We start from the raw sequence: 25,977 nt of genomic DNA, 5'->3' as shown, positions 1-25,977 counted from the left end.
ACAATATTTTGTTAGCATACGCTTATTGTCTGTAAATTCTCCCTCAAAAGAAGGGGAGATTATAGGGTCTTTAAATGCTTGATTAGGTTCTCTATTGGTTCTCTTTTGTAAGATTGGCCTCCTTTTTTCCCTATATGGAAGAATACAAGGCTTGCTATTCTTGCAACAACAAAAAAAAAAAAAAAACTAACAAATAAAGTCATATAATCTACTAACAACAATAATAAACGATTTAATTTCAAGTTTAACTTCAATTACAAAAATAATTTTTAAAAAAAGAATTACAAACCTTATTGACTTGCGGTGGTGGCGGTTTGCGGCAGTGGCGGCGTGATTGTGGTGGTGGCGGTGTGGTGGCAGCCGGAAAGGTGGTGGTGATGTTGGGATTATTTTGGGAATTTTTGAGTTAGAGAGAAAAGAGTAAAGTTAGTGAAATGTGAGGGGCAAATATGTCTTTCAAAATGAAAACGTCGTCGATGTTTACTAAAACGTCGTCGATATTTACGAATCGGGTAAGAGAACCCAATAACTCAGCCACACAGGGTACAAACGAGAATGATCCTATCTTAGTTGGTTTTGCTCTAATAAAAAGGAGTTGATGGTTGAAGGGTTTATCCTATCCCTCAAAAAATGGCGACCATAACAGCCGCAAGGTCAATACTTAGGTCGAACGCCGCCCGCAGCGCCGTCGCCAATTTGGTCAACGCAACCAAATCAAAGTCATCAGGGTGTTCCACCTCCCCCAAGAACCTGCTCTCCCCTCCTCGCATTTTCCGGTCATTCCCCCTTTCTGCTTTCTTTACTTTATTATACTTTCTCCGTCTCAATCATTTGTTTATACTGCCTCCGTCTCAATCATTTTAATGGTTGGTTGTTTTAGGTGTCCGGTCGAATTGAGTGCGTGTCTTGATACAATGCAGCCTTTTCACACTGCAACCGCATCCGCTTTGATGACTTCCATGGTTTCCATCACTCGCCACACCCATGCTTGGCTTATTGATGGTAATGACGATATCATGCTTTCCTACACTCATTACCAATTTAGTTGCGACTATGCTTCCTTTTTTTTTTTTTTTTTTTTTTTTCTTTCTTTTAGTCTGACGATTCGTTAACTAGGGTCTAGGATTACTTTTATGGGGGGGTGTTGAATTTAGTTTGTTAAGATGCTCAATAGAAGTCTAGCTGTTGATTGTTAGTGCTGATTAGTAATGTTTGTTCTTTCAGATTGCTAGCTGAAGGTTGTCAACTAGACGAGACAAGCAATTAGAGATCAATCACTCATGGATAACTTAATGTTAGTAATGCATCTGCTTATTGATCATTTTAGATTTTTAGTTGAATGCGATTAACTAGATGAGATAACCATATATATATATATATATATATATATCAATCACTCATGGAATATAATATGGAAACATTTATGCGTGCTCTAAAGATCCCTTACCCCGCAATTTGTGGAACCCGTTGAGCCACATGGGGTAATGTTGTTGTTGCTTGCTCTATGGAAATTGAATTCAATGTTTTGTTTGATGCACCAAGTGGAACATACTTATTGAAGCCGTGACAAAGCTACGACTCTTCTGATTATTTTTTGGACAGTTTTATCATAAGCCTCACTAATTCACTTAGGGTGTGTTTGGATTGAGAGATTTGGAGAGAAAAGAAAGGAAGGGAGAGTAGGGGATTTAAAATCCCTTGTTTGGATAACAAATAAGGGTTGAGGGAAATGGAGGGGGAGCGATTTGGGAGGATCCATTTTCCCTCCTTCAAGCCTAATCAAAATCTCTCCACAATAGGCAAGATTTGGAGGGAAACTGTATCCAAACACCCATACCCTATTCTCCCTCCCCTTCCCTTCTCTCCCTTTCTCTTCCCTCCTTCACCCTCCCCTCCCTTTCCCTCCACATTTGCTATCCAAACACACCTTTAGGGTCGGTTTGGATTGAGAGATTTGGAGGGAAAAGAAAGGGAGGGAGAGTAGGAGATTCAAAATCCCTTGTTTAGATAGGAAATAAGGGTGGAGGGAAATGGAGGGGGAGGGATTTGGAGGGATCCATTTTCCCTTCCAAAGCAAATCAAAATCTCTTCACAATAGGCAAGATTTGGAAAAAAATTGTATCCAAACACCCACTTCCCATTCCCCTCCCCTCCCCTTCCCTCCCCTCTCTTTCCCTTCCCTCCATCTCCCTCCCCTTCCTTTCCCTACACTTTTGCTATCCAAACACACCCTAAAGGACGTGTTTGGATTAATGGATTTGGAGAAAAAAGAAAGGAAGGGAGAGTAGGGGAAAATTGTTTGTTTGGATAGGAAATAAGGGTGGGGGGAAATGAAGGGGGAAGGATTTGGAGGGATCCATTTTCCCTCCTCCAAGGCAAATTAAAATATCTCCACAATAAGCAAGATTTGGATGGAAATTGTATCCAAACACCCACATCCCATCTCCCTCCCCTTCCCTTCCATTCCTTTCTCTTCCCTCCTTCCCCCTCCCCTCCCTTTCCCTCCACTTTTGCTATCCAAACACACCCTTACTGATATTATAGTTGCGTGCCGGAAGAATTTGGGTTCTTTAAGATGGAAGATTTATATGGATACTGATCATTCATATCTTATAAGTCGCATCTTCTAGTAGAATATGGGACTTCGAGTTAACTTGACCTTATTAAGCAAATATTGTAGGATGTTGGGCTTCAAGTTATGTGAAGCATTTTACCATACAAACTTTGAATTTTGAACTATGTGGTAGAGTGTCTTTAAGTTATGCTAGTAGTCTAATTACTCTAATACCATCGAGTATTGAGAATCATAAATTTCTAGTCTTTTCCAACTTTCTAAACCGTAAGATGTGGCTTTATTTATCATTTCACTCCCTTTCGATCTTTTATTTTATCTCCTTATTTTGAACGTCATAAATCAAAGAGCAATATGTTATTTTCTTAATGTTCAATTTTCAAGTTGTAAAACTTCCTGAATTCAACTTTTTAATGGTATCTTCAAGTTAGCATAATTTACTTTTGTTAGTTTCTTAAATTCTAAATTTGAGATATCCCTTTCATGTTTTAACCTGATAGATCAAGTTGTTTATCTATTGTGCTCTTCTCTTAAGTTTAGTAAGTGTTCGTAAGATATGAGTCTGTAATTCTACTAAGTTCTGCACAACCACATGATTTTCATCCAAAACATCAATTCCTTTTACTTCCTTTAATCAAAAGGATGACATAGATGATCCTTAGTTTTAGTGGCATTCATGAAGTCGTGGGTCATTGATTCGCCCACTGTCCCGATATAATCTTCCAGTTTTCAATATATGTGGGGGAATTTTGAAAATAAGAAGATTGAAGTAACACAAAGGGAGTATTGTAGACAACTTATTTGGCTCTCTTAGCGGGGTGTTATGGTGTTTGTTGATGACTTGGAATGATGATGCTATCGTTTGTTTGGTTCCAAACACTAATAAAACCTTTTTTTTTTCTTTTTTAAATCTCCAGCTCTGTCTAACCTTAGAAGGGTAGAATCATTGGAAACTTGGGCCCAGCCAGATTCTCGTATATGACCGACCACCTTAGCTCTTTCTCCATACTCAGTAGTACCACCCTCTCATTTCTGTGAGTTCAATTGGTCAAGTCTGATAACACTCATATCTGCTAATTCAACATCCAGTTTGTCTGCTCGAAGTGCTTTTCTTAGTCAATAAGACAGCGTGAGAGTTTGTTACTTTGGCAGTATGGTGTATGACATTGAAGCGCTAATGTCCTACTGCTGTAACCTCCAAAATCACTATATCTCCGTCTGGCGTCCCTTATGTAGTGTCATGAGCCTAATTTAGTACCATGTTTTTATTGCATGGCTTCTTAAGTTTGGTCAATCCATTCCTGCAGTGCTGAAAAAGCGCTGGACTGGAAATTTACCATCATTATATGATTTTATCTGGGTTATTCTGTCCTTAATAGCTCTCTTTGTGAATTTATTATTACTTACTCTTCATCTAAGTATATCGTAAAAAGTTAGAATTGTGTGAGGATTTCAATGTTTAAAAAGTCTAGATTTGTGTTTTTTCTCTTTTGGTTTACTGCAGAGTACTATAATCTGGTTAGTTTATCTTGTGTATTGGCCGTGCCTCTCAACTGACGTTCTTGTAGTTGTAGTGTTGAGCAACTCTGAGTTTATACTTTTCATTGGCCCCTTGCTAAAGTGAGACTGTTACTCTGGATTGATGGCAAATTGGCAATAGCTATTGTGTCTAATTTTAGTACATCTTAGTTTGTTGATTTCACTGAAGGTATGTGGTACGTTGATCTAGTTGAGCTCATTGCGAACCAGCCTAGCATAACCCGAATTGGCAATAGGCCAGACACCGTAATTTACCAATGCAGCTTGGCTGGTTCGTTAGGCTGCGTTCCGGGATTGGTAGCGATATTCACATTTCCATGGGGTCCAAATGACATGGTACGACCAATGCCAGACAACCTATCATATTCGGCATCTTATCTTATTTAAAAAAGCAACAACCAGAACAGATATCTTATTAAAGCAGAAAAAAAAAAAGAATTCCAAAAGGGGAAAAAAAAAACTAAATTCGTTGTTACAAAAACTGTCAAGTGCCACCTAATTTACCCTCAGCTACCCCCTAATTAATTCAATATGTCTTGGTATAGACGGGTGGACGAACAGACGGGTAAAGACCTCTAATAAAATGGATAGGGGGGACAAGGTGGGGTGCCCCCATGTGCTTCTCACTTTATGGCAAATGGGTATTTTGTGAGGGGAAATGGTATCCGTCTGTACGTATAGACGGATAATGTCTGTCTATAATAAGAATTTGTGTAATTATACATCCATTCGTTGTTGCCATAAGGTTTTTCTAGCTTCTCAAAGTATTTAAAATTATTTTCAAAATTAGTAAAAAAAAAGGTGATCAAAATATTTATCTAATACTGAGGCATTGGGGGTAATGTTATAATTTTTTTCGCGATTAACTTTCTTTTTCGTTTTGGAAAAATGGTTACGAGGAAAGTCATCACCAAAAAGTTGATTATTTTTATCAAATTTGTGTTTTTTCCCGCATAAATATGTAGATTGTGTAATATTTTTTTACAATTAAGTGATAATAAGTGTAGTTTTTGAAAAAAAAAATATTTTAAAAGGATTCAAATCTATGTATAATAATAAAAAGACAAACTAACCACATATCCTAATGACACATCAACTTTTTTAATTATTTACGCAAACCACCTCTACATCACCAATTTATTTATCAGCAAAAGAAAAAAAAAATAATGAAGGAAAAAAAAAAGCAGTAAATAACATTATTACCTCACAAACATTAAAATTTGTCTTATTAACTTCATAGTAAACTAGACGACTTAAACAACAATTAAACATCAAAGTAAATTCTAAATTTGAATTTTAAGACTTTATTGTAAAATAAGTTAACTCGCAAAAAAAAGAATGAACATATAAATAAGCTTTTACTATTTTATTGTTAAAACATCATATTAATTTAATTGTGCAATATTATGTTGTATAATTGTACCCGTTAATTTCAATGAATTAGTTAAATATAAAAAGAGCTTTAAAAAATAAAATAACAGTTTTTTTTCCTATAACGTATTTTAAATACTTCATATAACGTACTCCCTCCATTTTCCTATTTTCACCCCATTTGCTTTATGGAGGTCAAAGTTTCCGAACTTTGACCGTAAATAAGTTGGAGAATAAAAACTATTTATTTATAAAATTAAAACATTTACGATTAATTTCAAGACATCTTTTAAGAAAAAAAAAATTCGACAAAAAAAGTAACATATAGATGTTGAAAAAGACGGTCAAAGGTACGCCTTGGAGACCGCAATAAAGCAAATGTGGTGAAAATAGAAAAATGGAGGGAGTAGTAATTAAATATTATAGTACAAGAATAGCATAGAGAGCACCAATTCGGGTCAACGGGTCGGGGCAGTTCGGGTCTCTCATTGATTTCGGGTTAATTCGGGTCGGGACGGGTCATTTCGGTCTGTTTCGGGTTTGTTGATCGGGTCTGTTTCGGATCAAGTGGATCGGGTTGTTTTGGGTCGGATCATTTTCGGGTCAATGAATAATAGAGAAATAGCCATTTTAAGTCTTTCGGTTCAATTAGATGTTATATTTTGTCGGGTCATTTTGAGGTTTGGTGGTTTCGGATCGGGTTATTTGCTGGTCGGGTTAGTTATGACCTATGGGTCAAGAAGCTCAGGTCATGCTCGAGTCGGCCGTATTTCGGGTTTTCGGGTCACATACGGGTGATGTAGGTGGGGCCTCGGGTCAGTCTCGGTCGGGCCAATCGGGTTGGATTGCTTTTACTAGGTCTACTTCTAAGGCCATGTTATCTTGCTATGAAACAATACAAATCTTATCTATATTAATGCAAAAGACAATGCTTAACACAGGATGCGCCACGTCATTCACCCAATTTTTCTTTTTCTTTTTTGTTTTTGAGAAATTCAGGTAATGGTAGGTTCCGTTTACGTGGAAAGAGTTTATTTCTTTAAATCGTTTCTGACAAACATGCGACAAATTATGTCATAGAAAATATTTTATGAAATAAAATAGATAATCGGTAGAAGTAAAAGTAATTGCATATAAACGGAATGAATTAAAAATCGAAATAAATGAAAATAATTACATATAATCGGACTAAATTACATAGTTAATGAAATAAATAGATAATCGGCAGAAGTAAAAGAAATTGCATATAAACGGAATGAATTACAAATTGGAATAAATGAAAGTAATTACATATAATCGGACTGAATTACATAGTTAATGAAATAAATAGATAATCGGCAGAAGTAAAAGAAATTGCATATAAACGGAATGAATTACAAATCGGAATAAATGAAAGTAATTACATATAATTGGACTGAATTACATAGTTACTAATAAAATTAGATAATTACGTGAATAAATTACATTTACTTACGGGATTGAATAACAAATAATATGAATATTTTACAGAAATTAATGAAATAATTCGTCTTTGCCTTTATGCTTGACGAATATAGGTGTTCATACCTCCAAGAAACTTGGTGATTACGGAAAATACGTAACAATCAATGTCAAATCCCCGAGAACCACTATCATGAAAAATTTCAATTTTTAGAATAATTTGTCTATGTTAAAGTTGATTATTAAATTATATTTCTTTTTTCGGGATGTAAAGTTTTTTATGTATGCAAATTTTATTTACAATAGTATATTACGTTATTTCCTCTTAAACCATTGCATTTGAACACGTATTTGAAACAAGTGTAAACATTAATTATGTAGATCGCTGATTTAGACCAACTAGATAATTACAATAGAAATGAAAAAAAAAAAAATACATCCAAAAACATTAATACCGGCCCAAATACATACCCGTGCAATTTTGCACGGGTTTAAAACTAGTTATATGCAATGAAAAAAAAAAAAAAAAAAAGCAAATGTAAAATAAAAATAAAATAAACACAACCTACGTTAAGTGGTGTCATGTGAAATTGACATGGTTACGGATGAAAATAATTAGCAACGGACATATAGACTATTCAATTAACACGATTAATTTTATATCAAGAGTTTTCAATGTCTAATTAAGTAGTTTTATATTACATTCATCTGGTATGAAGTCTACTTACCCATATAATATTTTATTTTATATAAAAACAGATATTAAAATATTATATGATTCTCACCAAATTACATAAATTATAATTCATGTGAAACATTTGTGTGTGTGTGTTAGCAACAAAAATGTCAACATGTTTCATACTAAAGAGATTACAATTATGCGTAAACTTAAACAATTAATCTTAATCGCATCCATGAATTTAACGGGTACAAAAACTAGTTACTCATCATATCAACAAAATTAACTTTCATCTTTGCTAGCTCACTCAATTTACCACATGGCCACATGAATTTTAACGTGTCCGAGTGCTTATGAGTAAATACTACAAGAAGGACCCAAACTATCATATAATGTAGCTTTAAGGTCCCAAATTATCATTTCGTGGCTTTAAGGACTCCAAACAGTTTTTAACGAAAATAACCTTACATATGCTTTTCTTATTTTTTATGGTTATATATGTTACGTGAATTCTTGTTTAAGACGAATATGGTATCCGTCTTAAGCGTTAGGCGACCAAGTAGTAAGAATAAGTCAAAAGTAAAATGTATTGAGAAACGTAAAATATTTATCTTATATTATCTAGTGGGATGATACTTAATCCGTTTTACTTTTAAAATGGATACCTCCGTCTTAAGAGAAATTGCTGATATTTGAATTTGAACCTAAAGGGAAATAATTCATCTAAGTATAGCCTAATTTTGACCAAACTGAATGAATAAAATTGACTAGGTACAACCTAGTTAAATGATTATTTATTCGTGTACGTGATAGCATTATTTTGTCTACTTATAACTTAATGAAGCCAAAAATAGGTTAAAAACTTAAAACAATGTGTTTTAGACGATTTTATAACTAACAAACTTACACAAACTCAATTATGTCTTTTATTTGTAAATTCAAATATTTAACATATCAAGGAGTTCGTAGTAAGATGGCGAGCAAGTACTTTTGTATGTGATCGTCTCATAATAAAAGTTATTGTAAGACAATTCAGTAATATATTAACTAAAAGTCATAAAACAGATATGAAAAGATACCGAACAAGCACTAAAAAAAATTAATATAACGACACGATAAAATAGGTATTAAGTGTTAACATTGTAAAATGCGTACCAATTAAAAAAAATTATTGGCATCATTTAAACGGTACAAAAAATATTATCGCATTTTTTATGTATTGAAATGGTCATATAACAACAAATTATTGTAAGACGATCTATATAGTATTTTGTGTAAAGTATAGTTCATAATTCACGTACACTAACTATTTTAGCTAATTAATTACGGAGTATCATCATTTTATTGACGTAAATTAACAAGTTATTTATTCAATTTGATTAAATATTTAATCTGATAAAGGTTTTGAATCAGCGTACAATATACCTCAATACAAAATAAGAAGTATGTATATATATACACACAAGGGTATTTTGGTAAAAAAAGATGGTTTGAGGTCCTTAAAGCCACATAATATTAGTTGAGGTCTTTATAGCTACATTTTGTAATAGCTGAGGTCCTTATACGTGTGCTTACTCGAGTGCTTATTTATAGTAATGATGGGTCTTAGAAATTCCGCTCAAAGTCCATTTTGTTCACTTTAATTCACTATTTTGAAATTAATTTTAAACATTATAAGAGCAAGTCTAATTATAGGCTATTTGCTACTAGCTTAATAAATCCACGTCACATTTTAAGCCACAACCATTTTAAGCTACCATATTATTTCAATGGTTTAGCTAGCTTTCATAAATTTTATTTAATTAATTAAAATGTGTAACTAATTTTCTCATTTGTTGATTTTAAGTTGTGGGCCACCTTAAGCTACTAGCTTTATGAGGCTAGTTGCTTAAATCAAGCCATTCTACATGGCTATCTCCAATGGTTTAGTCACTAGTTTGCAATTTTATAAAATTACAAGCAAATCCTTATGCTAAACCATTGGACTTACTCTAAGTCGAGTTCAAGATAAAAATAAAATAAAAACAAAAGCATCATCCCTATATTTAGAGCCGGCTAAAGTTAACCTGACCAGACCAAAATCGACCCGTTAAAACCCGTAAATTGGTGAACCGAAACCAACCGGAGGCTGTATCGACAATAAGCGGTTTTTAAAAGCATGCATCATCCATTCATCCTTGTACAACAAGAGGCAATTTTTAAGAAACTTGGAACAAAAATGAGTCAAGGACAATTGGACAAATGATTGTAATTAATTTACCCCGTATTGAAAGGTGTAACACAAAATTTCATTATAGACAACTATCCAACTATCCGTTTATAACTAAAGACAGGCCATATAACATACCATATTACACATAAGACAAACAACAACTTGCGTAGTGAGGCAAAAAAATATCATCACTTTAAGGATATTTGACCCATCTCTTGTTATAGACGGATATACTTACTAAACGTGTAAAAGGTCAAAAGATTAACACAAAGATTAAAGCTTCTGTGTGTCTCAACTAACTATAACACCAACCAACATAAACGGTGTACCCTACAAAATTGGTCCACCATGTTTGGTTCCTTGTTTCATGACCATCACCTTCTTAAATTTCTACAATGCCCACAAAATTTTCCCACTTTGGCCAGGAAGTAGAGATGTGCCCCTTTTTGTCACATATGAAGAATAATTTGCTCATCTTAATTTCACACTTATCCTCTTTTTCAACTTCTAGTGTAAATCTGTGGCACTTAATTTTTGTCACAAAATACTTTCTTGACCATAAAAATAAAGCTTATCTCCGTATGGTATTATACATAAAAAAATATTCCATTTAAAATAAACTTATGTCAATAAGAAATCCTCTATAATTTAGTCATAAAAGCGATTTTATACTGACGGAATTTGAACAATAAATATAAACAACAGCTCTCATAACTTTACCAATTAAGCTATTTGACATTTGCATATTGGCTCTGATTTGAAGGTTATAATTTAGCCTCCAAAAGTCAACACGTGGACTACATGCATCGTAGACATAGTAAGGTATTTATGAGACATAAGAACACGGGACATTCTATTTAGTTGAGGTAAATTTCAATAAAATCAGTTTCATTCGCTCAAACCTAGTTTAGGTTTATTTCGATTACTCATTTTAGCCAATTTGAATTATTTTGCATTGTTAACGAGTTTAGCTCGATAGATGTCAGATCATGTGAGATTCGACTTGAACATAATTGAGTTATTGTATTGCGGCAACATTCTAAATATTTTTCATTAGTATTTTATTTATTGTTTAAAATAGTTCAATGTAACATAGTTAAATCACTCGGAGTCTCGGACAATTATAAATTTTATCGAGTAAAAGAGTGTTTATGGGAAAAGTTTATGATCAATTTAGGTTGAGTATCATTCAATTAGGAATGATTTCAAGTATGCTAAAATTTGTTAAACAAAGGTTATTTAGGATTAGTGGATGGCCAATTTACCAAATTGGTAAAAAAAAGTAGAGAGTCTTGGATAAATTGGTATAAAAAGTAGTATGTTGGACAAATTAGTAAAAAAGAAATAGCATATTGGACAAATTGGTAAAAAAACATGTTGATTAAGGGATAAATTAGTAAAAAAATGTTTAATTAAGTGATATTTAGGCCAAAATCTATAAATAAATAATAAGGCGAATTTAACAAAAATAACCCAGTCTTTGATAAGTCTTCCCAAAATAAACCTAACCTTTTAACTTAAACAATAATAATCCGACATTTGTATTTTTGTCACAAAAATATCCCGAAATCTCACCTAAACAAATTTCTAGCAAATATTGATAAATGATATTTGGTAAAATAGTTTCATAATTCATTAGTCTATTTTGAGATATCATGTAAAACAATTTCATAACCAAAAAATTGGAAAAATTCTATTTTGTTATATTTTCCTAGTCTGTTGCCCTCCCGAAGGCTGTATAGGCGTGTATATTAGGCATCTGGAGTATGGGCTCCGTTTTCCTCTTCATGAACGTGTCTCGGCCATAATCAAAGCCATGAATGTCGCCGTGGCACAACTGCACCCGTTGGCCATTAGGACGATTATTGGCTTCGTATGGTTTTGTCTCTTTAAGGGGGTGGCCCCAACGGTGAACCTTTTCCACGGCTCCACCATCTTCTACTGTCTACCCAAGGCGTCATGGGGTGGTACAACGTGCGAGCACCGAGCCGGGTTATGTGACCGTCTCAAGTGACATCCCGCAAAGACCGGAAGGGGCGGTGGGTATATGTCGAGGTTCCGAGGACTATCCACCGCCTTGGTCCTTCCAGCGCCGCGTCAATTTGCGGTGTGAGAGTCAGGGGGAGCATGAAAGATATGTCTCCCGTAATAAGATTAAGATGGACGCCAAGAAGGTTTATCTTAAAGACGACGAAGTGCGGGCAATGAGCATGTTTGAGGCTGAGAAGGATGGCACGCCGAAGGGATGGATGCCTCCGACGCAGATCGTCCTTCAAGACGAGCCGCTTTGCCACGTTGGCCTCATACCTACCTCGGCCCGGGGGTGAGTGGGGTCGGTATGGGGCCCTCCTTTGCTTTTATGCTTCGATATTTGAGCCTCGGTTTACTTCTTTCGCTTAACTCCTGCTTTGTTTCTTGCGGATCGATTTGGCGGGATCTCTCTGTCTCCATCCTAAGCAAGTTGGGACTTGACCGGGACGGAGAGTTGTTGAACCGCACCCTAAGGCCGCGCCGCGATCGCAAGGGCCCCGCACGAACTCATGGAGCGGCGCGTTGAAAGCAATGGATGTGGGGGCGACTCGGCGGAGATTGGCGGTAACGTGCGCGCCGGGAGACCAAAAGCAACGTCTGCGGCGGCTACGACGTCAACTCCAACTCGGTCTCCAATCCCGAGTCCAAAAGGATGAGGTGGTCGTCAATGTTGACGAGGACGTCACCGTTTGGAGGGTCCTCCTCCTTCAAATAAGAGGAAAGAAACAACGCTGCTGCTGCTGCTGCTTTATTCAGAGGCGGGGAAAGAGGAGGGGTCACCCTCAATCCAAGAAGGCTAGGACTGTACGGATCTAACCCATGGCTCGGATTTAGCGGTTCCTTATGCATTCCCGATGACAGGCTTTCGATATGTCGATGAATGTTGACATGGACGCTTTGTCCGGGTTTTTATAGATCGGCCGTCGCCACCGTTGTTCTCACGAACGACAATTGGAGAAGCGAACGGCTGTCTGCGGGGGCGACAAAAATGTCGCCGCCGACTCCTCGTCCGAGAAGGCTTCCTTCGTTCGGCTCGGGGCGGACGACATAAGGTTGGCCAAAAGGTGGTGAAGTGGGGGTGAAGTTGCGGCACTCATCTTATCGAGCAAGAAAAGCTCGTAGCTCAAATCGCCCCTACGCTCGAACGGCTTAGGCTTGAGCTTGCCGCTTCTAGGGAGGAGGCCGAGAAGACGACGGGACTTCCCGGCCACCATGAAGGACTTCCTCGGAGCGAAAGCTTAAGGAGGACGCCGAGAAGGTGGTTCGGCCGAGAGAGCTAAGGTTGAGTCCGCGTTGGGCGATGCCGCTAAGGCTGCGGGAGGAGAGGAACAAGCTTGAGGGTGGTTACAAGGCCATGGTTGAGCAGAGGGAAAGATGGAAGGCCCTGCATTTGGCCGAGGCGAAGGAACATAAGGGCACAAAGGCTATCCTTGCTCGGAGGGAGAAGGATATTGAGATGCTTTGAAAACCGTTATCATCCCCGAAATGTGTGCCGTGACGGACCAAGTCAAGATGCTACAAGGGATGCGATTAAGGCCCTCCTTCCCGAAGGCACTTTTCCGTGGCAAGATTTTGACAAACTTCGGATGAGAAGGTGGTCACCGAGGAGGCCAAGGCCGCGCGAGGCGAAGGCGGCGAAGGCTGCTCAGGAAGCAGCGGCCAAGGCGGCCCATGATGCTAAGGTGAAGGAGGCTAGAGAAGAGGCTGAGAGGGCAAGGGCACGCGAAGCTGCCAAGTCGTCCTCTGGGCCGCCCACCGACGGTGATGCTGCTGCTGCTGCTGCCGGTGGCGAGCAGCAACAAGCATAGGGAGACGGGCGGTCGTCACCAGACTCACCTGGCCTTTCGGACAGCTTCAGCTGTTCGGGGGCCAACTTTTGAGCCTTTCCTCCCTGCCATCCTTTTGGCTCTTCATGTCTGAATGTTGTAATTTTTGTTGTTCCTTCTTTTTTTGTTAAACTTTGGTAGGTTGAGCTTAGGCTACCCCTATGGGGACGGCCTTCGACTTTATTTTGTCTCACCTGTAAACATTTTCAATGAAGTTTGTTTATTTGCTTTTGGCTTGGCCGAGGCTTTGATCTCATCCTCCATTCAGTTGTCTTCTTACGTTTTTAAACATATTGAGCGCTTTTTCGTTTTACCTTCGGCTTGGCCGAGGCAATTAGATTGCGTATCTCAACTGTACTTAAACGTTTTTTTAGCATATTGGTCGTGTCCTCTGCTGCACCTGAACAAGCCGAGGTAGCAAGATTCACGTTTTCCAATTTGCTCAGCAACATGTTGGCATGTCGGTCGCTTCCTCCTCCACTCTCGGTCATGCCGAGGCGGTCAGATTTGCGCTTCCCAACTGCTGTTGTAAACATGTTAGCATATCGGTCGTTTCCCCGTCACTCCCGGCTTTGGCCGAGGCAATCGAGGTTACGGCTCGACTGCATTCGTATCTATAGACATATTGATCGCTTCCTCCGCCACTCCCGGATTGGCCGGGCGATCATTTGCGTTCTCAATCAGACTTATACGTTCTTAAGCATGTTGGTCGCTTTCGCGAGTATCAATCGCATTTGTAGTGATTTGCCGCTTTGGCCGTGGCGTCTACTTTGGTACGACTACGGAGGGGACAAGCATTTCGATGGAAAACTTGGATCACTCTTCATATGATATAATCACGCGTTGGGGTGCCCACAACGGTCTCGGACACCTCCGCCGCTATATGAAATACTTCCTAAGGTTGTCTGTGTTCCAATGGCTCATTAGAGGCACACCCTCCATGTCTGTCAGCCGGTATGTCCCCGGCCTCATTTCTTCAACCACCCTGTAGGGTCCCTCCCAGTTGGCCGTCATCTTACCATGGATGTTTCTTTTGTTGGTTGCGGCCGACTTTTTCAGGACTAGATCTCCTACTCTGAAATCCCTTTTGTGGACCCTACGGTTGTAGGCTCTTCTCATTCGGTTTTGATATACTGCCAAGTTGAGCCGTGCCGTATCTCGACTTTCTTCGACCAGGTCTAGGGAGGCTCTCAGGCCTTCTTCATTTTCGGTCAAGGGTTAAAGGTTTGCGTTAAATGTCGGCACCGCCGCCGATTAGCGGGGACGACCTCGGACCCATAGACTAGGTGGAATGGACTATACCCTGTTGCTTCTTTTTCCGTGGTTCGAAGTGACCACGGGACGCGGTAGTTCATCACCCATCTTCCCTTTAGATCTTCAACCTTCTTCTTCAACCCGTTCAGTATTGTTTTATTAGCTGCCTCCGCCTGCCCGTTGCTCTGAGGGTGGCAGACGGAGGAGTATGCAAATTTGATACCAAGCTCTTCCAACCAATCCATCACCGTGTCGCTCCAAAACTCTCGGCCGTGGTCAAATACCATGACTTGGGGCAACCCAAAACGAGTTATGATGTTCTCCCAAATCACCTTTCTTACGGCCGCCGTGGTCTTGGCAGGTACCGCGACAGCCTCGACCCATTTGGTGAAGTAGTCAACGGTGACAATCAGGTACTTCCTTCCTCCGGAGGCCGTCGGAAATGGTCCTAATAAATCCATCCCCCACTGTGCAAATGGTAGGGGACTAAGTCTTGGTTGTAGGTCTCGGGAAGGTGCATGTATTATCAAGCATGCATCGACAATTCTTGCACTTCTTGGTTTTTGCCCTGGAATCTTTCGGCATGGTAGGCCAGAAGTAGCCGGCTCGGAGAGCTTTGTGGGCTAGCGTTCTCGCCCCCATGTGATGTCCGCATGCCTTCGTGAATCTCTGTCGAGATAAGCTCGCGTCGGTGGGCCGACACATTTCAAGAGTGGTCTTATTACGGACCTTCAGTACAATTCTCCTTCGAACACTAAGTACCTTGCGGCGATTCTTCTTATCTTCTCGAGACAGATGCGGTCCTCCCAACTCTTTTGTCAGCTTGTATTTCATTATCGGAGTCATCCACGTCATCTCGGCTGATATGTCGCCCACCATGCCGACGGTCTCGGTGATGCTTTTAGCATTTCGATATCCACCAAAGACGGTTCGACCGACATTTTTTATGCTTGAACGGCAAGTTTTGAGAGAGCGTCGGCTCGGTTGTTCTCGGACACAGGGATGCACCGTATTTGGAAAGATTTCAATTTTGAGGTGTCAGCTTTTACCCTCTCCCGGTACCTTACCATCCCATCGTCTCGAGTCTCATACTCTCCTCTGATTTGATTAGTCACTAAGAGCGAGTCTGTTTTCAACACAATATGCTCCGCCCCTGGCGGCTCTAGGCGACTCGACTCCGATTATCACCGCCTCATATTCGGATTCGTTATTTGAGGCCGAGAAGGTAAACTTCAAGGCGTACTCAAACTCGTCTCCGTTAGGGGCGATGATAAGGATGCTTGCTCTGGTGAGCCGTTCGCCGTGGAGGACCCGTCGGTATACACTTCCCACACGCCGGGATGTGATTCTTCTTGATACGTGCACTCGGCCAGGAAGTCTGCAAGAGCTTGCCCCTTTATCGAAGGCCTCGGCTTGCATGCAATGCCAAAGCCGGAGAGCTCCACCGCCCATTTGATAAGTCTGCCGGATTTTTCGAATTTTTCTAATGCTTTCTCCAATGGTTGGTCGGTTAAGACCGTCACGGGATGTGCGTCGAAGTAGGGTTTTAGCTTCCTTCTTTGCAATGACGACGGCGAGGGGTCGCCTTTTCGATTAGTGGGTAATTTCTTTCCGCGCCAGCGATGTATGGGCGATAAAGTAAATTGGGTGTTGCCGCTTATTTTCTTCCCCTCGACGATTACGACTTGACCGTGGCCGAGGTAATCGCTAAGTATAGATATAGCGTCTCCCCCGGCGTCGGCGTGTCGGAAGGTGGGTTTTCGATTGCTGAAAGCCGTGCTCTGTTCCCCCCCGGCTAAAGTTTTTATTCCCCTTGAAAGACTTTAAAGAACGGAGTGCTCTTGTCGGTGACCGAGAGATGAAGCGGGCGAGAGCCGCCATCCTTCCTTCGTCGGCGTCATAACCTCTTTTCGATTTCTCGGCTCCGTAGGTCTAGTATTGCTTTGACTTTCTCCGGATTGGCATCAATTCCCCAGCGCCGACAAGCACGCCGAGGAACTTGCCGGCCGGACGCCGGTTACATTTCTTTGGGTTAAGCTTCATCTTATATTTCCTTAGTGAACAAAATGTCTCGCTCAAATCGGCTAAGTGCTCGCTGTCAGACTTACTTTTTACAATAGCATCGTTGACGTAAGCCTCGATGTTTTGCCCTTTTTGATTTTGGAACACTTTGTCCACCAACCTAGTGTAAGTTGCGCCAGCGTTCTTCAAACCGAACGACATCATTTTATACATGAATGTGCCGTGAATGGTGATGAATGCGCATTTAGGCATATCTTCCTCGGCCATAAATACCGATGATACCCCGAGAAGGCGTCTAGCGAGCTTAGCATAGTGTAGCTGCGCGTGGCGTCAATTAAATTATCTATTCGAGGGAAGGGATAACAATCTTTAGGGCACGCTTTATTAAGATTGGTAAAATCAACACACATCCTCCACGCCCCTGACGATTTCCTCACCATTACAACATTTGCTAGCCACTCAGGGTAAGTACAAGGCATGATAAAGCCCGCCGCTAATAGTTTGTCTACTTCGACTTTGATGGCCTCATCCTTCTCGGCCGAGGAGTTCCTCATCTTCTTCTTGACCGGCCGAGCGGTGGAGAGTACGTTCGGCTTGTGAACGATCACCTCCCGACTCACGCCCGACATCTCGGCGGTGAGTATGCGAAGACATCTTTGTTCTTCCTCGGCGGGTCTAGGAGATCGGCTCGAATTTTGGCTCCAGGTCGACACCGAAACGATTACGGTGCGCTCTGGGTCAATTTTCACTTCCTCGGTCTCGGATCCTTCGACCATGCCGACATTAGTATTCATCGGTTCGCCCTCCTGCTGCAAGGATGGGCTCTTCCTTTTCTCCGATTTCTTCGCCACTTTGAGGGATTGCATGTTGCACCCCCTGGCAGACACTTGGATATTGACTATTTCATCTCTCTCGTCCTTTGAGACGAGCTTTTGTTCTTCCCCCCGGTCCGAGACGTACATCAATGTCAGGGCCCGGATGGACATCACTGCATCGGCCTCGCTCAAAGTCACCCGGCCTATGAGAACATTGTAGGCGGACGAACCATCTATAACCACGAACTCAGATAAAACATTTTTAGCCGCATCCGCTTGGCCGAACATCACCGTAATCGATTGACCCCGGGGGTACCAGTAGCCGCCCCAGAAAGTCAGTATAGTGGGTTAATGCAGGGGCTCAGATCTCCAATTTTCAGACCGAGATTAAGAAAGCACTCCCTGAACATGATGTTCGTGTAGGCGCCTGTGTCAATCAGGCACCTTTTGACCAAGTGGTTGGCTATATCTAGGTGGACTACAAGCGGGTCGCTGTGCGGGGCGACGACTCCCTCGTAGTCCTTCTTTCCAATGGTTATATCGGGGATGGTGGAAGCGGGGATCGCTGTTTTAGGCACAAAGTTGATGGCTTGGTATAACTCGTTAAGATGCCGTTTGTGCCCATTAGCTGACCCACCATTCTCGTTTCCCCCGATGTCAACCTGGATTACTCCCATCCGTTGGAAAACTGATTTTCTATTCGCCCCGTCGGCGCTTTTTCCTGGGCCTCCAGCTACATACTTGCTGAGGCTCCCCTTTCGGATTAGCTCTTCGATGGCGTTCCTTAGATGTCGACAGTTGTCAGTTTTGTGGCCGGTGTGGCCGTGGTACTCGCAAAACTGGCTTGCGTCACCGTCCCCCCTCGCCTTGGGGGGCCTTGCCTACTTCTGTCCATCATTCTTGCTTAGGGTAAAGACCTCGGCTGGAGATGCGACCGGGGGTGAGACTCTTTGTGCCGCTTCGGTTGTACGGTCCCGAACTCCCCCCGGCGCCCGCCGAGTGCTGTTTCCTATTTGATCTCTCAGGCCGTGACCTATTCCCGTCACGGCGACCTTCATCTATGTTGTCCCGACGGCTCTTCCTCTCTGGGTGCCCAGCTTCACTGTGGCCTACCCAGGTTTTGTGATAGTCTTCCACCTTTACGGCTCGGTCGGCCATCTTTCAAGTGAGTCTAAGTTGAGGTCTTCGCACTTGATCAACTCGTTTTTGAACTCGCCTTTCGGGAGGCCTTTCATCAGCGCGAAGGCCGCCAGTTCGGTGTTCAACTCACGGATCTGCTAAACCTTAGCGTCGAATCTTTTCACGTAGCTTCGGAGGGACTCGTCCTCCCCCTGTCGGATAGTTAGGAGATCTGATGTTTCCACGGCCCTTCTCTTGTTGCAAGCATACTGGGCTATGAAATTGTCTCTCGGTCGGCATAACAAAGATACCGAGCCGTTAGGTAGCCCCTTGTACCAACTCTGAGCCATCCCATGCAAGGTCGTTGGGAAGACTCGGCACCACACCTCATCAGGCTGCTCCCATACCGACATGTACGACTCGAAAGCCTCGGCATGGTCGGTCGGGTCGCTATCCCCTTTGTATGATATGGGCGGCAGCTTCAGCTTAGTCGGCACAGGGATCTCGAGGACATAGGTCTTTGAGGGGTCGTCGACCACGTGTCGAATGACACGCGGCGATCGGCTCCTCGCAACCTTAGTCCGGCTTATCTCCCTCTGGCGGGAAGGGCTTGTTGTCCGACTTTGGTGAGTCGGACTTCTTTCATTCCTTCGGGGCTGGCCTCGTTGTTGCCGCGACGACGCTGTCCTCCCGCGAGTGGGGAAAGGACTCAGGTCTACCACTGGCACCACGGGCTCTGCTGGCGTTCTAGCATTCCCAGCTCCTTGTATCGCTCCGGACAAGTTGTTCGGGGTCACTTTATGGGCCCTGGTCACCTGTGGATGCGCTGCCGTCACCGTCGTCGTGACAGGGGTAATCGGCGTGCTACCCATCAGGTCCAGGAATAGCTTTAATTTGGCCGCATCGACCACATGTTCCATGACAGTGACTTGGCCGGTAGGCAGCGGTGTTTCTGGCTTTTTCGACATCCCGAACGCCGTGTCAGTGACTCGGCCGTGGGGGATCGCCGATCTCGAGTGCAGGAACGTGTCATCCTGGAAGAATGCAGTTCCTTCACTCACAGTTTCTTGTTGCTTTGACATCTTCTTAGCTCGTTGAATGGTTTTTTTTTTTTTTTTTTTTTTTTTTTTTTTTTTTTTTTTTAATTTAGGTGACTAGCTTTTAGTATCTATTCCCACAGACGGCGCCAATTGTTCCGGGTGTAATTCCGGAGCAGGATTATGACCACTTGAGCTTGTAGAATGATGTCGTTGCTCGCCTCTTCCTTTCACTCTTTCCTGTAAAGATGAACAAACTGAGGGCTTGGCTTGGTACCGAGCGTACTCACTCCGACGCTCAAGTCAGTAAACTTAGAGAGGTAAGTGGTATGTTTAACTTGGCAAAATATATTGTAGAGAGATAAGGGAGTTTGATACCAGATTATTCAGTTGGTTTCTCAATGAGAGATGATGAGTATTTATAGACTTTCACCTTTTGTCACGTAGTGGCCAAGTGGCGTAGCAGGTGGAAAGACTGTCTTACCCTCGGCCGAGGGACCCATGACAGGCCGGCAGGCCTGGTTGACTCCATGCCGAGGGGATTGGATGTGAGTACACGGATATGCCTCTCGGCCGGCTAGTTGCCAAGCCGAGACCCAAGTGACAGGCCGACATGCTTTGTCGGTTAGTCTGTTTTTCTTTTGACTTGTTGTCTTTTAGCTTTGACCTTGGTCAATATGTTGACTTGGTCAACGGGTGCAGAATATGCCCATCATAAACAACTGAAAGTAAAGAAAAGCAAGCAAATGGGGTTGTAAACAATTGATTAAGGCACTAGGGTGTCATGGGTTCATAAGGGAATTATGGTGAGATCAAACAAACAAGTTTCATAGATGCAAGCAATTTATTGTTGTAGTGGAATTGAGTTAGTTTATATCTTACAACTCCTAGGAAGATTTGGGTCTCGGAGCCGAGTCTGTCAAGACTTTACAACACCTACAAGTCGACTTAATTTCTTCTTATTCAACTATATGCATGGTCTAACAAGCCTTGAGTTAGTTTATGTCTTACAAGTCTTGTTGAATGGATGAAAGATTCATACTAGGTTGTCAATCAAGCATTTAATTAAGCATAACATGTGCATAAGTTGAAACTACAACAAGCAAGCAATCATATGAACTTATTAAGTAAATATCTACCCCATGATTAATTCCCCCAATCCCCCATTAACCCTAGCTAGGAAACTACTCACTCATGATCATGGAAAATATGCTAATAAGGGTGTTAATCACATTAACAAGTCTAAACATGATGGATGAGTAAAACAATAAACAATAATTAAGCAAAGGGTAAAAGGAATTGTACCAACTTAAGATGATCCAATATAAAACAAAGAATAATAATAGAAGAAAACTTAATGAATGATGAAGAGTTGTCAATTCTTCAATAAACCCAAATAGTCTTCAAATTATCCAACTAAATCTAAGAACACTTGAATAATTAAGGAAAAATTAAGATGTAATTAAGATTGAATTGTGTAGTAAAACTTGATTAAAACTTGGTAATAAACTCCACTAAAACTCTATTAAAGCTTGGTAAAAACTTGGTAATAATCTCCTAATACAATGGAGTATTTATACCAAGTACAAGTATTAAGGTAATTAAGGGCTTAAATGACGATTAAGTCCCTAAGATGAAGATTAACGCCTTGCAAATCCCTCAAGGAGACGCTCGATCTCCCCCTGTTGGACGCCCATTTGTAAAGGAATACGTCTGTCCTGCTTTTGGGACGCTCGGGCTGAGTCTTGGGACGCCCGTCTTGCTCTTCAGGACGCTCAGGCCGTGCTTGGGACGCCCGTCTCATAGGCCAGTTTGGCTTCTTCTTCAATTGGCTGTCCCATGATCCGTGGGGATCGTTGATGAGCCTTGGGGGTCCTTCATCATTGCCCAAATACTTGTTTTATTGATCTTATGACTTTAGTATTGGTCTCTTCTTTGTTGCTTGGTCGTTAGATGCGATCCATTTAGCTCCATATATGCAAGGTTAGCATTCCTTTCTACCAAGGACACAAAACCTCAAAGAATATAAAAAATAGGAAACTAAAGATAAGAAACGACTCTAATGCATGCAAGAAAGCATAGGAACGAGGCTAGTTGGGGACTAAATGTGTACAAATATGAGTCACATCAGGTTAACTAGGGGCAATGGTTAGTTTTCAACGATAAACATTCGTGTCCGGTCATATTGGTTAATTCGAGTTACGGGTTATTTTTGGCCCCTCAGTTCGAGTGTCGTGTCAACTCGGGTCTTGTCTTTCAAGTCGGGCCAATTATATTGATATTAACCAAAGATTATAAAAATAGTATAAAAAATCATTAGTTATTTTCTTTACCCAAAATTTATATTAACCAGAGACTATAATAAAAAAACTGAACCGAACCGACTTGACCAAATGATTTAATCAAATTGACGCGACAGCTAAACTGAGGATCTTATCATGACCCGTTAACGAACGAAGATGACCGACACGAATGTTTATTATTGTAAACTAACCATTGCCCCAATAAACTTGATAATAATTGACCGCTAAATGACCCAAATTTGAAATGGTTCGACCCGGCTCGACTCGATATATATTATTTAGCAAACATATTTAATATTATTTATTTATTTTGGTCTAAATATCACTTTATCAACTTTTTTTTTTACCAATTTGTCCAATATGTTTTTTTTACCAATTTGTCCTATAACATGCTACTTTTTTTTTACCAATTTGTCCAAACCTCTTTATTTTTTTTTTACCAATTTAGAAGTTTGGGCCGGATTAGATGTTAGATACTCCCTCCTATTCATTCATTTTGTCCCCCTTCTATTTTGCACAAGAATTAAGAAAATGATTTTGAACCACACAAACACTCTATTCCACTCTACCTCACATGTAATTAAATTTGGATCACACAAAAGTTATCAAAAAAGGAAAGAGGGACAAAAATTCGACTAGCTTCGATAAGGAAAGAAGGACAAAATAAATAAATAGGAGGGAGTATAAGATATGGAATGCAATTCGTGTTATTCACTGTGTAGCTTCCATTAGATCAAATCATATATTTTAGAATAATTCTTTGGACTCCGGTTTATCTTTACACAAGTCTATTATTTATCGGTTACTTTAAATGATTATATCTAATAGCCTAAAATCAAAATCATTAATAAGAATTTATCTTTGTAATTTTTTTGGGAAAAATATAGAGGAATTTTGAGTACTACCCTTTATGTCCCGGTTATTTGTTGTCCTATTTTTTTTTAGGGTGTCTCAGTTAACCGTTGTCTTTTTTATTTTAAGATTGCATTTTACGAGTAGTTTGATCTTTCACACTTAATTTGGCCCACTTACTTGTCATGTTATAATGGGTTTTCTTATCTTTTCTTAATTTTTATGCCAAAATCAAAGAATAATAATAGAGTGGGACGAATGAGTAAAATAAATGGAGCATGTCCACCTTTGAATTTTCTTTATCTCATCCAATAGTGTATGTATTCCATTTTGTCATTCTAGTCATAGTTTATGTTCCTTATTAACACGTAAGTACTAATAATCATAGAACAAAAGAGAAAAAAACACAAATTATGTAGTGATTTGATTTCACTTTGAAGCAAAGCAATTGAGCTAGTTGGCCTACACATTAAACATACTCAACAAGGTCACATGAAGCCTTGAAGTATGCACTAAAAGCCATTATAATTCCAACCCCACCATGTACAATTTTCTTCAGTCTATCACTCCACAATCCCCGCCTAATTACCAATTCTTTTCTTGACTTTGTCTCTCCCCTTTTAATTTTCCCCTACCCTATTCCTTCATGATCTAGGTTGGATGGACATTTCTCTTAATCGGCTGTTTCATGTCTGACACCAACACTCTTCGGACACACACCTAAACGTGTCGGACACCTATAAAGCCGTGTCTAACTTCCTATTTTTATTTGGGCACGTGTCTGACGCGTGTCCTTGGTATTTTGACATTATTTGGGGTGAATGATGTTTTTTAGACGAAAAATGAGATATCGAAAGAGATTCATTAGAATATAAGTTTGGTTGGAAATAAAAATGAGTTATAATTAAGGCAAGTTTTACCTTCACATATTTAAATTTAATATCAAATACTTTTACAAAAATAAAATCAAACGCTTATAACTAAAATATATATATATATATATATATATATATATATATATATATATATATATATATAAATTTAAATAACGTGTAAAGTGTCCTAAATTTCATGGGATCTTAGTGTCACTTTTCAAATGTCCGTGTAATGGTAATAAGTATCCGTGTCCGTTTTGGTGCTACCTAGTTCAGGATTAGTCAAATATCTTCCCAATTCCCAATTTTCATATAAGTGAAATTTTTTGCTATTTTGCTTTTGTCTTCTAACTCCCATATAAATATATTTGACCCGTCTTAAACTTAAGAGCGATATATCAATAAGGATTTGCCATTCAATTTTTAAGTGAAAAAGACAGGGAACTACCACTTACTACAAGTCCTAAGGGTTTATAAATACACTATGTACAAGAGTTGATAAAACAGGCCACCCTAAACTACTCTCTTTTCTATCCAAAATTACAGTTATTAGCCATGGCATCCTATGCAAGATGTCTTCTCTTCCTTCTCTTTGCAATTTCTTTCTTTCTCGAAATTCATGCTAGAGAAAGCAAGTTGTTTAGCAAAGTTACCAAAACAACAAAGAAAAACAATGCTAATGAGATTAGCTTGTCTCCATCAGTATCACCACCAACTCTGGCTCCAGCTTTATCTTCGGAGCCAGAAGTTGTTGAACATGGGTACGGTCTTTATGGTCGTGACCCTTATGAAAATACGCCAACAAAAACTGTTATGCCTACCAAAAAAACTATTTCTGGTGAACAAGAGAAGTATGTTCCGGCTCAAGAGCTTAGCCAAACCGAGAATTATGGTGATAATAATTATCTGCCACCGTCTTATGCTGGTCCGCCTCCACCCTATAATAACCCTCCTAAGTCAGAGATGCTCACGAAAAACACTATTCTTGGTGACCAGAAGTATGTTCATGTTGAACAATCTAGCAACAACAATGTGAATGGAAACAAATATGAATACTCTCCTAGTACAAGAAACCCTGTTTATGGTGAACATAATAAATATGTAAGTGAGAGGCAAGGAATGAGTGACACTAGATTCTTAGAAAATGGGAAATACTATTATGATGTTAATCAAGATAGTAAAGATGTGAGTAGTTTCGTTGAAAATCAAGGGAATAATGGGTATGTTCCGACCAAGCAAGGAATGAGCGACACTCAATTCATGGACAATGGAAAATATTTCTATGATGTCCAAAATGAAGAGGCTGTTTCTAATGCTAACAACAATAACAATGAACAATTTCAAGTAGAAAAGCACGGAATGAGCGATACTCGATACTTGGACAATGGGAAATATTTCTATGGTCTGAACAATAATGAAAATGTGAACACTAATTTCCCTAATCAGTATGTCACTCAAGAAAGAAAGGGTAACTATGGGGGGACCAAGAAGTTCCCTAATGAGTATGATACCATGGAAGAGTATGATAGGGAACAAGGTTACATTGATCCTCAAGATGTGTATGTTCCATGATTTTACTACATTCATACAAGGAAGATGGAACAAGGATAAGATATATTTTTATACTTTTTTTTTTTTTTAAGTTAATATATATAGATCAATGTATTTTTGTGTGGTTTCTGGTCTATTTTAGCTTGGATTTCTTGTATCAGCTAAAATCATCAATACATCAATTGGATTGTACTAATATTATGTACAAGTAACTAGTTTTAAATTCCGAGAAAAAAATGCACGGGTTGCATTTAGCCCCGTTTGAAAATGAGCTCTCAAAATATAATATGCTGAAAGTGATCATATGAAAATAAGATGTAACAAAATATGATACGAAAGCGGAATGAAGTTAAGTTTGAGGGTAGTTTTTTATGTGATTTTCATTGTAAACCAACCAAGGTAACAAGAGTTAATTTTGATTAATTGGAAATAACGAGGTAGTAGAAAACCGGATCATGTTGATGCTCACGAAACAATGA

General features: G+C 40.0%; 1 protein-coding gene and 1 long non-coding RNA gene across 2 annotated transcripts; both read left to right on the top strand.

Moving 5' to 3' along the window:
- Nucleotides 1–591: 591 nt before the first annotated feature.
- Nucleotides 592–1,541, top strand: LOC141599860 (uncharacterized). The gene is made up of 3 exons (XR_012523994.1): nucleotides 592–776; nucleotides 881–1,002; nucleotides 1,225–1,541. It is a non-coding gene; the product is annotated as an uncharacterized LOC141599860 (long non-coding RNA).
- A 22,892-nt stretch (nucleotides 1,542–24,433) lies between these two features.
- On the top strand, nucleotides 24,434–25,568 carry LOC141599859 (uncharacterized). Its single transcript, XM_074419989.1, has one exon. It carries the CDS (start codon nucleotides 24,503–24,505, stop codon nucleotides 25,517–25,519), a length of 1,017 nt encoding a protein of 338 aa, XP_074276090.1. The 5' UTR covers nucleotides 24,434–24,502; the 3' UTR covers nucleotides 25,520–25,568.
- Nucleotides 25,569–25,977: the final 409 nt, after the last annotated feature.

The sequence above is a fragment of the Silene latifolia genome, chromosome 9 (genome assembly GCF_048544455.1).
Source record: "Silene latifolia isolate original U9 population chromosome 9, ASM4854445v1, whole genome shotgun sequence".
NCBI lineage: Eukaryota > Viridiplantae > Streptophyta > Magnoliopsida > Caryophyllales > Caryophyllaceae > Silene > Silene latifolia.
Note: the sequence above shows the minus strand (reverse complement) of the source record. Positions and strands in the feature narration are given on the sequence as shown.